This window comes from Oryzias latipes, chromosome 4, assembly GCF_002234675.1.
Source record: "Oryzias latipes chromosome 4, ASM223467v1".
Lineage (NCBI taxonomy): Eukaryota > Metazoa > Chordata > Actinopteri > Beloniformes > Adrianichthyidae > Oryzias > Oryzias latipes.
Window position 1 is genome coordinate 6,569,963 of NC_019862.2, and position 14,159 is coordinate 6,584,121.

General features: G+C 44.1%; 1 protein-coding gene across 2 annotated transcripts; it reads left to right on the forward strand.

Annotated features, from left to right (window-relative positions):
• The first annotated feature begins 2,121 nt into the window (after positions 1-2,121).
• Positions 2,122-14,123, forward strand: LOC101164545 (nuclear receptor ROR-beta). Of its 2 annotated transcripts, XM_023954081.1 has the most exons (10): positions 2,126-2,470; positions 7,403-7,488; positions 7,589-7,730; positions 7,846-8,283; positions 8,374-8,495; positions 8,842-8,974; positions 9,845-9,952; positions 10,070-10,180; positions 11,632-11,744; positions 11,838-14,123. In XM_023954081.1, the coding sequence occupies exons 1-10, from the start codon at positions 2,464-2,466 to the stop codon at positions 11,997-11,999; spliced, it is 1,422 nt and encodes a 473-aa protein (XP_023809849.1). In that variant the 5' UTR covers positions 2,126-2,463; the 3' UTR covers positions 12,000-14,123. The 2 variants fall into 2 exon arrangements, with proteins under 2 accessions (XP_023809850.1, XP_023809849.1); XM_023954082.1 differs by lacking the exons at positions 11,632-11,744; positions 11,838-14,123 and adding an exon at positions 10,758-11,025 and having other exon boundaries at positions 2,122-2,470.
• The last annotated feature ends 36 nt before the right edge of the window (positions 14,124-14,159 follow it).

Sequence of the window (14,159 nt, forward strand, 5' to 3'; positions counted from 1 at the left end):
GGATGGGTGGATGGATTGATGGACGATGGATGGGTGGATGATTGGATGGATGGAGGGTAGATGTTTGGATTCGATGGATTGATGGATGGGTGGATGGATGGGTGGATGGATGCATAGATGTATGGATGGATAATAGAAAGTTTAAAGGATTTTTTAATTTGTTTTAAACATACTGTTATCATGTTATTGTTTTTTATTTTACTGTTTTCTTTGAGAAACTGTTGAAAACCCGTTTCAGTAAAAGTGCAACAGTTAAAGGAACAGGAAAGACGAGGCACAATGTCAGCCTTTGTGGTGTAACTACAAAGCAGAGTGAACTGAACTGAGAAGTTAACTTTGTTTCTTTATTGGTGTGAAGTCCTTTCAGACGTCTATGTTGTGATATTGGGCTATATGAATAAAATTGAATTGAAACGATTTGATTCAGGCGGAAATTTTCCACAATTCAAAAAAATGTAAATGTTAGAAATTTGTATTTGCAAGTGGAGAAAGTAAAGAGTCTGTAAGAGGAGAGGATTATAGAAGCCGGCCCGGGATCCTTAAATAATCCTCTCTGTGGGCCCGGCTTTAGGTTCTGTGGGCAGGAGGCCAAGAAATCATCAGTGTTTTTGTTCAGCGCGCTTTGAAAGAGCAGAAACACCTCCGACTGTGAAAGGATCTTCACCCTAACCTGTGTGTTACAGTCATTAGGGGTTGGAATGGTTTGGTCTTAGTCCCTTTAACATGCACACATGCACGCACGCACACGTTCATCTGCCCTAATCTGGAAAGCTGATTGAGAGCATGCATGAACCTCTAAGCTCCTGCTTCTTTCCATGCTCAATGTTCTAATTTGGGCATTGCTATGGTTACATAATGTTGAGGGTCATGGGGTCAGTAACACGGCCAGATAGTGGATGTATGTATTTTATGTGGTGTAAAATACAACACAACCTCAGACACACACAACAGACCAGTATCACAATGGAATCACACTGACCAACATAAACGCTTTGGAGACGGAATTTTGGAAAATCCGATGAAGGAAAACAATTTTTCAGGACTTCTGGTTTATGTTATGTTCAGAAAACAGCATATATGTCAGTGTTTGTCTTCTTTTTTAGAGAATCAGAAAAATCTGAGCGCAATGACACAAACACGCAAAACAAAAACGCAAGATCCAGAAAAGACTTTTCCAGACGACCGGACGCAAAAACATCCAAGGTGGGAATGAGGAGAGGCAGCAAACACGCACCCAGAACGCCAAGCGAGGCGGGAGTGAAGGCTCCGCGTGCTCCACTAACCCACTTACCATAATCTCTCTGTTCTCTTCATTTCATAACTGTGCCTAAGTTACATGATACATTTGTCGTCTTTCCCATCTTGCAAATCAATTATTTTCATCAGAGCTGTTATCAATAAGATTGGCCTTTTGTGAGATTGCCGCGTGCCAGCTGGGTTTTACTGCTCTCCTTTCTGCGCAAAGACGCACCGCTTCCAAAGTGCGGAGAGATGGAAAGACTTTGTACTGTTGTTTTTTTTTTTTTTTTAACCAAAACTGGCTAAATAAACACGCTTTGTTTTTTTACCCGTGACTTAAAGATTAGGAAAAATAAAAAGTAAAAATCAAATGGAAGTGAAACTCATTTGCAAAGATTAGAGATTGTTAATCCTGTGATACAATCAAAGCTCCTGAAATCCGCCATGAAGCCAAATGAAAAGTGAGACGTGACTTCTTGATGCCGCTTTTTATTAACGCCACAAGTGATTTCTTCTGATTTAATACGAAATTCATCAACGTAAATGAATTAGTTTACAAATGAATCACGTCTTTGTGTATCAGTGTTGGAATAAGATCTTTTTTTAAATTTGTGTTTGTTCGTTTATTTATGTCTTTGTGTTTCTAACTTTGATGTTTGGAAACATGTTTAATTTAAATGCTCAGCTCATTGCGGGGAGGTTGAGTGGAAATGTTGGTTTTTGGTGGAGGTTCTAAAGGACCGTGGATCCACCGGTCCCGACCCGAACCAACAGAAATCTGCGCTTGGTGTGAAACGGTTCCCACGCTGGACTGTGCCGGGCACAACTGACACACTGCCACACTTTCCCACGCACGCGAGAGCCTCCTTAAAGCGCGCGGAGGGTGGTGCGCGCGTTCGCTCACGGGGCACGAGGCGGGCGGTGAGGATCATGTGTAGTCCACGCGCAGAAAGTAGGTTACAGGGAGCAGCAGATCTGTGAAGACTCGCAGGAGGAGAAGCTGCTCGTGTTTGCTCCAGCGTCATCGGAGGGAATACGCTAGAAAACCACAGAGACGTTTCCTTCAGAAAGGGAGGCTCACTCCTATGCAGACTCCTGTTTGTGACAGTTTTGTTTGTGCGTCGCTTTGGAGCGAATAACTGCGCCCTTCCCTGCGCTCGTTGCTTTCTTTTCCGCGCAGAGTTCCATGTTCCGAAGAGTTGGTTGAACTTCCCAGCCGAGAAGATGAGAGGTGAGGTTCTTTGTGCACTTTCCTTCTTAACTTCTGCTGTTTCTTGCAAACAACAAACTTAGCGCTTGTTTGGGGAGGCGCGGCGCTCCTGGTCCAAAGTGCGTCGGGGGCTGCGCAAACGCGCAAAGGATTCTGAGGGAAAACCGTTTCAAATCACAAATGAGCTGAAGCATAAACGTCTGTTTACTTTGTGTTTGTTTGTTTGTTGGTTTTGCGCTGAAGAAATGCACCTAGTTGCAGCTTAAGCCGCTTAATTTTCGCAAGTTGAGCCGCTGACTCCAGTTATGTAAGACAGAGGGGGGGAGGCAGTGAGCGGAGTGATTAATGGACGCTCCAGGCGCACTAAGACCTGCTGGCAACACTTGTTTACCACAAACAAGAAGCTTCTGTTTCCCGCCATCCATTCTGTTAAACCAACATTCCCATTTATTCCAAAAGTTGTCAAAGTCTCTGGTCAGTTTGACGGAATCTTTTTTCCCCATGTGTTTATAATTTTGTGTTCTTTTGCTGAGGTGTTACTTTGAGCGGCAGCCTGCGTGTTTTCAACTTTACCAACAGGATGGATGGCGGTCAGTCTGCGCGGTCCATTGACCTACTTCTGTCAATGACGGTTACATCGTGTGCGTGCGTGCGTGAAGGCCCCCCTGTCATCACAGATGAAACCGTTTCAGTTTGCGCAAAACAAAAGTTTTTTTTAAGGCTTCATCACTTTTCTTGACTTTTTTCAGCTGCTGAATCAGAGATTAGAATCATATAATCCCTGAGGCTTTTTGCCCCTCAGAAATGTTTGCATTTGTTTAGCATTTGGCAGCATCATCAGACCATCCTGCTCGGATGTGGCAGGCAGGATATGCGCACAGCCAGGACACACTTAACCAAGACGCCCTGCAGGTTCCGCTTCCTTTACAGCTAAAGTTACTGCAGAGTGGAGCTTTACTGACAGGGAGACTTTCTTTATCCGATTTTTGAGAAAACAACCATATAAGGACAGACAGGTGTGAATGTGAAGGTGTTAATTCCATCTCAGGAGGGGGTTCACTCTTTCATTAAGTCATTGTTAATATTTTCATCTTTTCTCATGTCTATTCTTGTTGCATGAAGCGGTCTGGCAGGTGTGCGGCAACGCAATCCCAGCCCAATAAATCTTTCTTACCAAATGAAAGTTCTATGGCAGCAGGAGAGCTCAGCTCTCAGCCTCACAGCTCCTCTCTTGTTAGGAAGGAACCCCTGAAGTTCACGATGTCAGTGTGCTCTTCGTGTCTGAAGCCACTTCGAAAGTAGAACTTTAACTTCAACATGCAAAATGTAAACACATGTGATAGCAGGGAGGCAGGAGATTGTTTAGTAAAATCTCATCTTTGACATCAGCTAAGACTGGGCTGCCCCAACGGGGTGTCATTTCGATAAAGACGGCGACATCTGAACAAGCGGAGAGAATTCAAGGTGACTGATAGCTGCAGCACAATCCTCTCTGTGTGGAAACTTTGGATTGAGCAATGTTCTTTATCCTGGTTTTGACTGGGTGGCTCCGGTCCTTCTGGGTTTAGACTTTGAGCACTGAAAGCACTTTTTCTCTTCTGATTATTAGCTCAGAATTGCTGCACATGGCCCCATTTCTGGGGGGGGGGGGGGGGGGGGGGCTGTAGTTCTGTGCATGAAAAAGCAGAAAATGTCTTTCTTAATGCATGTTTACTGTAAGTGGTTTGCTCTATTTGAAATCAGGTCCAGTGGGTCGGAGTCTTTCCATGAAACTGTTTAGCCTTTGGTGCATTTCCAGCGAGCTTTTGGTTTCACACTTGCACACTGCTTTGTGTTCTGGGAGGAGTTCACTTCAATAGATCTTTCTTGTAGCAGCTGTGGTGGAGCGGTATGGCAGTTGATCTCTTATCGGAAGATTGCAGATGCGATTCATGCCTTGCCCACCAATGTGTTGAAGTGTCCTTGCGCAAGACACTGAAGCCCCATTTGACCTCTGGTGGTTATAGGTTGGCGGCAGTGTTTGACGTGTGTGTGTGAGTGGGACTGTGACTGTAAAGCGCTTTGGGCCATTTGTCTAGAAGATATAAAGTCATCATGTGAGGAATGTCTATGTGATGACAAACTCCTGCATTGGAATTGAATAAAATTCCGCTGCACCGACTCCTCCTGTTCTGCAGGATGCCGATTCTGTATGACAGCTATATTTGTATTAAACCCTGTCTGAAATTCGGGTTACGTGTACAGTATGGCAGGTGATATAAAATTGCTGGGTAAATAGGATATTGCACTCTGTTTGATAAGCTGGTTTGAAAGGACAAAGTCTATGTAGATGATTGCAACAACAACCATGAGAAACGGTTGATTGAAAGATGTGAATAACTTTTTTTGAAGGACAAACTGGCACCAAACTCTTTTCTGTGTCGTGTAAAATACAGTTTATGATCCAATCTGTCTGTTTTTGTGTGTGAGAGCCAGCTTTCCCCAGGTCTGACTCAATCATCCTTTTATAAATGTAACATTTTTCACAAAGTGAATGACCAGAGCAGCTGAGCTTTCCAGCATTGGGGTTTCAACCACTCCACCAAATTTCAGCTGAAGTTCTGCCCACAACTTCAGGGCTCAAACATCCCATGAAGAATCTGATCAGAACCTGCTGAAGGAGCAGTTTCAATACGCCCCAAAAACGCTTCAAAAGTTTGGGTTCTGCCCCTTTGAGGTAAAATGATCACAGTGTTGTTGACACTGAAATCTGCTCCCTTTGCAGTAGTGATGGGAGTTGTGCAACATCTGTTATCTAACAGACATGGAGAGTGCCCGTAAATATGATATGGTCGACTGCATTGGAACAAAAATAGATTTATGATTGTCGCCTGCTGAAATTTCACCCCCGAGCTGGAGAGATGCTGAGAGTTTTATGTCCTTCACCACTTTAATTCCCACAAAACAATTGCAAAAACAAACCGTACAACTTACTCATACCTGTTTTTCCTTTTTTGTGTCAATGAAAGGGGAACGAAAAGAAGAAAACTGATTATTTCTGTCTCTTTTACTTTATTAATTACGCCATTGATTAAGCCTTTCGTTCTTCTTTTACAGCAAAAACGAAAAAACAAAAGAGAGCAAACGCCAGCAAAAGTGGATTAAACACATTTTTAAGTCTAAAATATTCATAAAATAACCGACAGTTAGGAAACATAAAACTGTCATTTTATCTCCATAAACATATGTGGATGAATCACTGATTTGACTTTTATGGGATTTTTTTTATATAGTGTTTCAACTGAAATGGAAGTTTCTGCTCTGGTTTCATTTGACGGCTCCACCTTAAAACCCGTGAGAAATCAGACCATGTTGCCTGTCAGGCTGTGGTCACAAGCCCCGCCCCCTCAGCTGAATGGGAAACTGTGTCAGTGGAGCACTTCCTGCTCGCTGGCCCTGATCTCTATCACTCAGCTGACTGGCAGGTGAGACGGCGAGTGTCCGGCAAGGCCTGGTGTCCACGAGCCAATGGGAGAGCTCGAAGGTGGGGAGGGTTTGTCCCAGTTGCTACGACAACAGCCCCTTTGAATGAGTGCCTTCATGGAATTCAGCCAGACAGCAGTTATATAACAAGCTGGCGGGGGCAGGAGGGGTGAGGCCTTGAGGAGGAAAGGATAAAGGGAAGAGGGAGAAGGAGGTTTTCTTACATCAGCTGTTTTTATTTCCATCTCTCCATTTTGTTCATTCAGAGATACGTTTTTTCGTAAAAACGCAGACCTTGTTGGCCCTAATCGAGAGTCCGGGGTCATTCGTCAGCCTCTCTTGCTTTGACTTTGGTGTGACGCACATCGCTGACTGACTCATGTGATTGGTTCACAGAGGGTCACTCATCAAAGTGGCTTTCTTCTGAAGGACCAGTTGAAGCTTTTGCTCTGATTTAGCAGCCCTGTGTGATTCAGCAGAAGCACTTTTGGACTCGTTTGCAGCTGTGGACCAATGAAAGGCCGGGCCAACAGTCACCGGCAGCTCCCTGCAGCACCACAATGCGCCTTTGTTAACATGTTGCTGGTAGGGCAACAGCTGAGGAAGACGGGGCTGTGAAACTTTATAACCCCAGGTCTCGGCTAATGCAATTGACCTGCTATTCTGGGCTGAAGGAGGCCCGGCCACTTAGATAAACAGCATAATGAAAAGAACAGGCGGTTCTTGGGTAACAGCGCTAAGGCTACCTCAGTAAAAACAAGGCCAATAATATATGCACACCTAAACTTGACCCTTGTGTGGTTTCTATTACTCCTCAAACACAATGCTAACACGCAAAGACACTGAATGGAATCATTTTCATTTTGTTTGTTTTTGGTTTTTAAAATATTCTAAATGATCTTTTGTTCTCTGCACGATGAATGAATGAATTATTGTTTCTAAGGTTTTTGTCGGGTTTGTTTCAACATCGGAGCAGCATAAAGTAAAAGTTTGACCAAAACAACGAATATAATAACAAAAAAATCTATGAAATCCAACTTAAAACAAATAATTTGAAAGTTATAATTGAGTTAAAATCAGTTTCATGCCATCTGTTGCTTCAGTAAAGACGCCATTATTATAATAGAAATAAAATTAGGACTGAACTGGATTATAGTGACTGTTTTGATAGACAGACAGATAGACAGATAGATAGATAGATAGATAGATAGATAGATAGATAGATAGATAGATAGATAGATAGATAGATAGATAGATAGATAGATAGATAGATAGATAGATAGATAGATAGATAGATAGATAGATAGATAGATAGATAGATAGATAGATAGATAGATAGATAGATAGATAGATAGATTGGGTGGTTGTTGGGTGGTTGGTTGGTTGGTTGGTGGATGGATGAATTGATTGATTTGTTGTTGTTTTTTTGTGCGGCACTTGAACACAGATTGTTAAATAAACTGAAATATTTTTCCTGTGTTACTTTTTCAGCTCAGATAGAAGTAATCCCGTGTAAAATCTGTGGGGACAAGTCTTCAGGGATTCACTATGGTGTCATCACCTGTGAAGGCTGTAAGGTGAGTGGTTTCCTGCAGCCGCCAGGTCATAAAGAAACCATCACACTCATCAAATGATCATGTAGTGCTGACAGTAAAGATACATGTTCGTGTGTTTTAGGGCTTCTTTCGACGCAGTCAGCAGAACAATGCTATGTACTCTTGCTCACGACAAAGGAACTGCCTTATTGACCGGACGAACCGGAACCGATGCCAGCACTGCAGGCTGCAGAAGTGTCTGGCTCTGGGCATGAGCCGCGATGGTGAGTCTAGTGGCTCCGTCTATCTGAATTTTAAGGTTCCATATGTTCTATCAAAGTAAATTTATAACTTCAGAAGACATTCTGGTGGTTCAGCTTTCTGGCCTTCCTGTTGCAGCTGTGAAATTTGGCCGCATGTCCAAAAAGCAGCGAGATAGCCTGTATGCTGAGGTCCAGAAACACCGGCAGTCCCAGGAGTGTGCCGGGGTCGGCGCACGTGAGGAGAATGCTGACCTGGCTGACCACGGCCGCAACTGCAGAAGAGGCTCCAACACCACGCTCAGCGACCTAGACGATATCCCCACACTGCCAGGAGGCCTGCTTTTTGACCTGCCCCTGACCCCGGGGGATCAAGGTGAATACTGCAACCTGGACATGCTGGACGGGAGCGCCGGCAGCAGCTCTTCCTTGCAAAGCTCACCAGAGCAGACCAACTTGGACTTTGTTGATGGAAACCAAAGCATCAAGCACGAGTACCAGCTGCTGCACGATTCTGGACTCTTCTCACACGCAATCCTTAACCCGGTACCAGAAGGCTGCTCCCAGATGGAAATAGGTCAGTAATTTTAACATTTCTTTAAAATTCCAAGAATTTTGTGTGATTTTAACATGTGAAAGATTCTAATAAGCACTTTCCTTCACATAGAACGCATAACTCAGAACGTGGTGAAGTCCCACATTGAAACAAGTCAGTTCAGCACGGAGGAGCTGAGGAGATTGGCCTGGACCTTCTACAATCCAGAGGAGACGCACTCATACATCAGCAGGGTGAGTATCTAAAGCATTCTGGGGGCTGACCTGTACGAGTTCTGTGGATTGTTGGGTGGTCTGGTGGAGTTTTGTGGAAAGGAGCGGCTCTCTGTGTTTGAAAAATGGCTTCTTTTCAGAACAACTGCACTGTTAAAACAGTAAAGATTTATCTTTTAAAAAGTGCTGGTAATCTTTAGATTGTAAGTCAGAACATTCTCATACACTCTGTCTTTTTGGTCAAGGATTGAGCCTTTCTAGAGATAAACTGGAGTTTTGAGACGTATGTTTTTGATTAGAAGGGAACATGAATCCTGTGGGTTGCAGTCTTCTCCTGTCTAAGTCGTGTTTTTTCTCTCTCTTTCAGTCTGCAGAGACGATGTGGCAGAAGTGCGCTGTTCAGATCACCAATGCGATCCAGTACATAGTGGAGTTTGCCAAGCGCATATCTGGATTCATGGACCTTTGTCAGAACGATCAGATCATCCTCCTGAAAGCAGGTCAGTGCACGACGACAAAACCACTTCCTGCAGGCCGATGCTCGCAGCTCCCACAGCTGAGTGGAACGGAATTAGCGGGCAGACTGTGGTCTTCTGATAAAAATAGCTGTCATGTTGCTCTCAAGTGGTGTTTGACTTCTCAGCATCACATGCTTGCAGGATGGTTTAAAAAGTTCTCTGTGGGAGAACAGCTTTGTTTAAATCCTGCAGCTTCTTCAGGGCAGTCGCCTCAAAACAACAAAAAAAGCTGGCGAACAGGACGGCCCGTTCAAAATTTTAATCCCAGACGAGAATGAGATTTTGCTTTTGGAAATTAGGCTGGCAATGCATTTTTAGTCCAAACTTTAGAGGAAATTCCTGTGTGATGATCTGTCATAGAACACTTAGCATTTGGATGAAAACATGACAGATTTGAAACGAGGTCGACCTCTGACCGGAAGATGGCAGGTTCACTTCCCCTCCCTATGGGTATGAGATTCACGCGCCATCAGTGTGTGGCTGCCGAAGAGGCTCCACTTATCCTCAGAAGGTCTACGTTTCATCTGTAGGTGATGATCCACGTGACAACTGACACAGAGGCGATCCTAATGTTTGCCAGTAAACTCTGCATTAAATTCCACTGAACAAGTGTCACACGTATCAAACGCAGGGATTGTTAGTTTTTCTATTTTATAGTGTTTTTACAGAAAATTCCTAATTGAATCAAACAAGCCTAATGACTAAAACAGGTTTTGTTAAACTAAGTTATGTTATGCTTAAAAACTTATTATTTTTCTTACAGGACCATATTTCTTGTAAGAAAAACGATCTTTTTATGTTCGTAAGATGCAGTTTCTGCAGTGCTCATTCTGGACTTTTGTGTGTCACCAGGGTGCATGGATGTTCTTCTGATCCGGATGTGTCGCGCCTACAACCCCATCAATAATACCTTGTTCTTCGATGGGAAGTTTGCCGGCGCCCAGCTTTTCAAAGCTCTGGGTGAGTCCGCCGCCCCTCCCTTTCCCTCAGAGAAGTGTTAGGAACGGATGAGCTCCCTGCTTCAGCTTCACCTTCTGTGTTCTGCTTTGCTTACTCTGTTCTTCTCTTGCCCCCAAGGCTGCGACGACCTGGTGAGCGCCATTTTCGAGCTGGCGAAGAGCCTGAGCCGCATACAGATGACAGAGGAAGAAATGGCTCTCTTCAGCGCTGCAGTGCTGCTCTCGCCCGGTGAGATCATCATTCCTATTTAATTAACTGCTCTGAGAAAAACTGGTCAAACTGGTGTTGGATTTACAGTAAATAGAAAGTCCAACTGTCTGATGTTTGACTGATGATGCTTCTCTGTGAGGCATTTTCAACTGTAACCAGGACTTTCACCTGTTTCCATTGTTTCAGAAGTCAGTTTCAAATGAGTAAAATTCCTAGTAACTGCGCTGATGAATGAATTGCGTCATCTTCTAATATTAAATCTGTCCTACAGCCGTCCTGGAATGAAGGACCAGATTGTTTTTGCATTTTTTTCTTTCTTACTGCCCCTTTGAGGGAAAGTTTAACCCCTGCCTCAAACTCAAAGAGTCACCCACATGTTTTAAACAGTAAAGTGGGTCTTAAGGGCTCTCGTTGGGTTTTGGTTATTAAGAAGCTGCAAAAAATGGCCCTTTTAGCGTTAAAGGTTGCAGACCCCTGATCCACCACCAATGTTTCGTTGACCTTTGACCTCTGGAAAAGGCTGCATCTTGAATTTCCCAAGATAATCACTTTTAGGCCTATCTACAAATGTAATTTTGATCTATCGTCTCCTCAGCATCGTCGGGAAGCTGCTTGGGAAGAAATGTTGGAATTGGAGATTTGCGGATTTTGAGCGGGGCTAGTGTGGGGAGCTAGCAAAAGTTGCATTCCTTCCACAGAATGCAAATTTTGAAGCAGTTTATTGTGAAAATTAAAGAAATTGTTGGCTCAAGCTGAACAAAACAATATAAGACACGATATGAATATATTAGGAATGGGGGCGTGGCTAAAGAATCTGTGTTGCTAAGGAAATTCAAAAATTTACTCTTGCAAATTCTTCTTAAAACTTGTTCATCCCCCCCCCCCCCCCCCCCCCCCCCCCCCCCCGGGGCGACAAATCATTAAATGGTCGCTTTGGTGATAAAACAACAGAAAATACCCCATTTTGAAAAAAAAAAGTTTTTTTTCGTGAATTTGTCACGGGCAGCTCTGACCACAATGACAGAGGCAGAGGGGGAGAATGAGGGGCGTGTACCAACACCCCAGTCAGGGAGGGTGGGTCAAAAGAGGGTAATGGGAGTGGCGAGGGCGGGTAACGCCGTTAGAATCAGATCATTATTTATTGTCATTACCGTTGTAAATTATACTGAGATTTGAGCAGCTCAGGACAAACAGAAGACATCAACTGTGCAAAACTGAGAGGTGGTCACAGAGCTGTCGGACGTCCACAGCTGTAACCGTTTCATTTCAGGAATGCACATTTACAAACACAGAAATAAAACCTAAACCCCTGTAGGTTTTAGTTATTTTTAGAAAAAGAATGAACTGGTATTTTACATACATAACAGGAAGTGACTGAAGGGGATCACACTGTCTCGGTGAAGGAAAAATTGGTTTTGAATCATTGTTTATTTACCAAGAGGCTCTAACCTGCTGCTCTCCCCCCACAGACCGGCCGTGGCTGACTGACGTCCAGAAGGTTCAAAAGTTGCAGAAGAAGGTTTACGTAGCTCTTCAGCGCTGCCTGCAGAATAAAGGAGCGTCTGAGGAGAAGCTGGCCAAGGTACGGCAACTTCTTCAGTTTGTGGCCTTTTCCTGCAGACGCATGCCTGACGAGTAGTAGTTTTTACTCATGGTTATTTTTCTTTCCTCCTAGATGGTGTCCAAACTGCCCCTAATGAGGTCGATTTGCAACCTTCACATTGACAAACTGGAGTTTTTCCGTCTGGTCCACCCTGAGACCGCCTACAGCTTTCCCCCTCTGTACCGAGAGGTTTTCAGCAGCGAGATTCCCTTCCCGGACTCCACAGAGGGCTAAGCACGGCTGTCAGTGGAGTGCTAATGTAGAGGCGTATTTAGATGAAGGCAAAAAGGTGCCGACCAGCTTTGGCAGAAACAATCAGCAGCCAAGCGACAATCCTGCAAGGATCCGTGGCCCCGGCCCCAGGCCTCGCCCCCAGCTTCACGGCTTCCCTGAAATCCGTCCAACAGCTGTCAGTGGCTGCTGGCTTGTCCCTGCATGCTACCTGCTTTAAGAAGGTACAAAAACAAATGCCCAACTAATTTGTATTGAAAGGACTTTTCCGGAAGACGCCTCAGAAGAATTGAATTGTTGAATGTAAGCCAGCGCAGCTGAAGGTTCGATGCCGAATGTATCCGCCTGAAACCCTCAGCGCGCTCTGTGGATGTTACCAGTCACGTTGCCTGTCGTGGTGGTTGGTTTAGCAGCGTGAATGTGGTAGCAGCCGTAGTTTTCTGTTTTGTGACATGTGAACAAACAGCTTAAAGGGACCACGATCAAGCAGGCGAGCTGAGAGGGTTTCAGACGTGAGAGTCACGAGTTCAGCAAACCAATGAATGTCGGGTCGCTCTGCCACCGAACCCTCAAGTACTGATGTAACTCCTTTCTCTTTGTTTTTCTTATGCAATCAGTGACCTCAGTCCAACTACCTTTTACCTTTCAGAAGACACTCAGAGCGACAGCAGTGCAGACATGTTTTTAGATCTGTCTTTATACATACATACATATATTTATATATAGAAGCATCCATATGGTTTCTTAAAACAAGAGTAGTAATGATGTTATTCCTGTGAGAAGTGGAGCGTTCTGTTCATCCTGTCCAAAATTTGGGCTTCAGGGTCAAAATGATTGTAACTGAAATAACAGTTTTTATTTTCCATTTTTCTGTCTCACACATATGAGACTTTCTGATCGACCCCCCCTCCCTCAATTTGAAAACAGTCTATCAGCAGAACTTGGATCTGTGAAACCAAACCCTCTCCTGACTCACTGGAAGGTGCAGCAGTGCTCAGGTCCCCCCCCCTTCCCCCCCACTACCTCACTGTTTTTGAACACTACATGACGCAACACAAAGGTGACAGAGAAGTCAGCTACCCCCCTGAGATCAGGCTCTGCAAATACAGAACAATCAGAGGTGAAAGCTCAAAGGCCAGTGATAACCACTCTAAATATATGGGGGGGTGGGGGGTGGGGGGTGGGGGTCTTTTGGATCTCACCGATCAGTCCAGACTCGGATCAGATGTACTCTGAAGAAAAGAGATACAGAAAGGTGCTCCACTGGATGATTTATATACATATATATATTTGGTCGACAGCTGAATGTGGGTGGAGTCAGCTCTGCTGGAACAGTGCTGTTTCACTCCGCCTTCTCACGCTGAGAAGGTGGAGCCGCCCTGGCGTTGACTTCGGATAGTGGCATTGAGGGACTGTGCAATAACGTTTTCCCGGCGCTCCTGGCACGTTGGTGGTTTGACCGCCGCTGCAGCACTAAAACCAGACGGTACCAAAAATTCAGTCAGAAGCGGCACTTTCTGATGAGGAAACTTTGAGCGCCGGTTCGATCGGCACTTTTGGCGCCGAGCTCAGAGGCGCTCGGGGAGATAGCTGGGCTCTCTGTCAGCACAACACTGAAGACCTTCAAGGCTTTGATCACTGTGTACAGTTCATGTTATTGTGAATGTTTTTGGACGTGTTTCCTCCTGGCGCTCATGCAGGATCCTCTTTGAGTTTGAGTCATAGCTTCATTAGGATCTAAATTAATATATAAAAGATGAAATGTAATCTTTGAATTTTGTGTTGGTGTGATTCATCGTTTCAAAATTTTCACCCTTTTATGCACTGTTTTTGTTTTGTTTCTTTTCTCGTCTGTTTAGTGTCCTTTTTGTCCGGCAGAGATGTAACTATTTTTTTTAAAAGGTGTCTCACTAAAAGTTTCTCTTATGTCATGATCCTTCTCTCTGTGACCTTTCTACTTTATTTTAAGACAGTTCTTTGAAATCAGTGTAGATTTTAACATGAAATAATTTATGACAGGGTGATGAAGATCAAGAGGTTTTAACACAGTGATGTGTTATTATTGCACAATGGTGATTCTGTCTGTGGTTGAAGAATGTAATAAAGTCTTTTTACAGTTGTAATGAAGATTGTGGCTTTTATTCTTATTTATGTTATTTCTCT

Excerpts from the sequence above, each read along its gene's own strand:
- LOC101164545 (XM_023954081.1), top strand. Across the intron at positions 8,496-8,841 it reads CGCACTCATACATCAGCAGG|TCTGCAGAGACGATGTGGCA; the intron begins GTGAGTATCTAA and ends TCTCTCTTTCAG. Across the intron at positions 11,745-11,837 it reads CTGAGGAGAAGCTGGCCAAG|ATGGTGTCCAAACTGCCCCT; the intron begins GTACGGCAACTT and ends CTTTCCTCCTAG.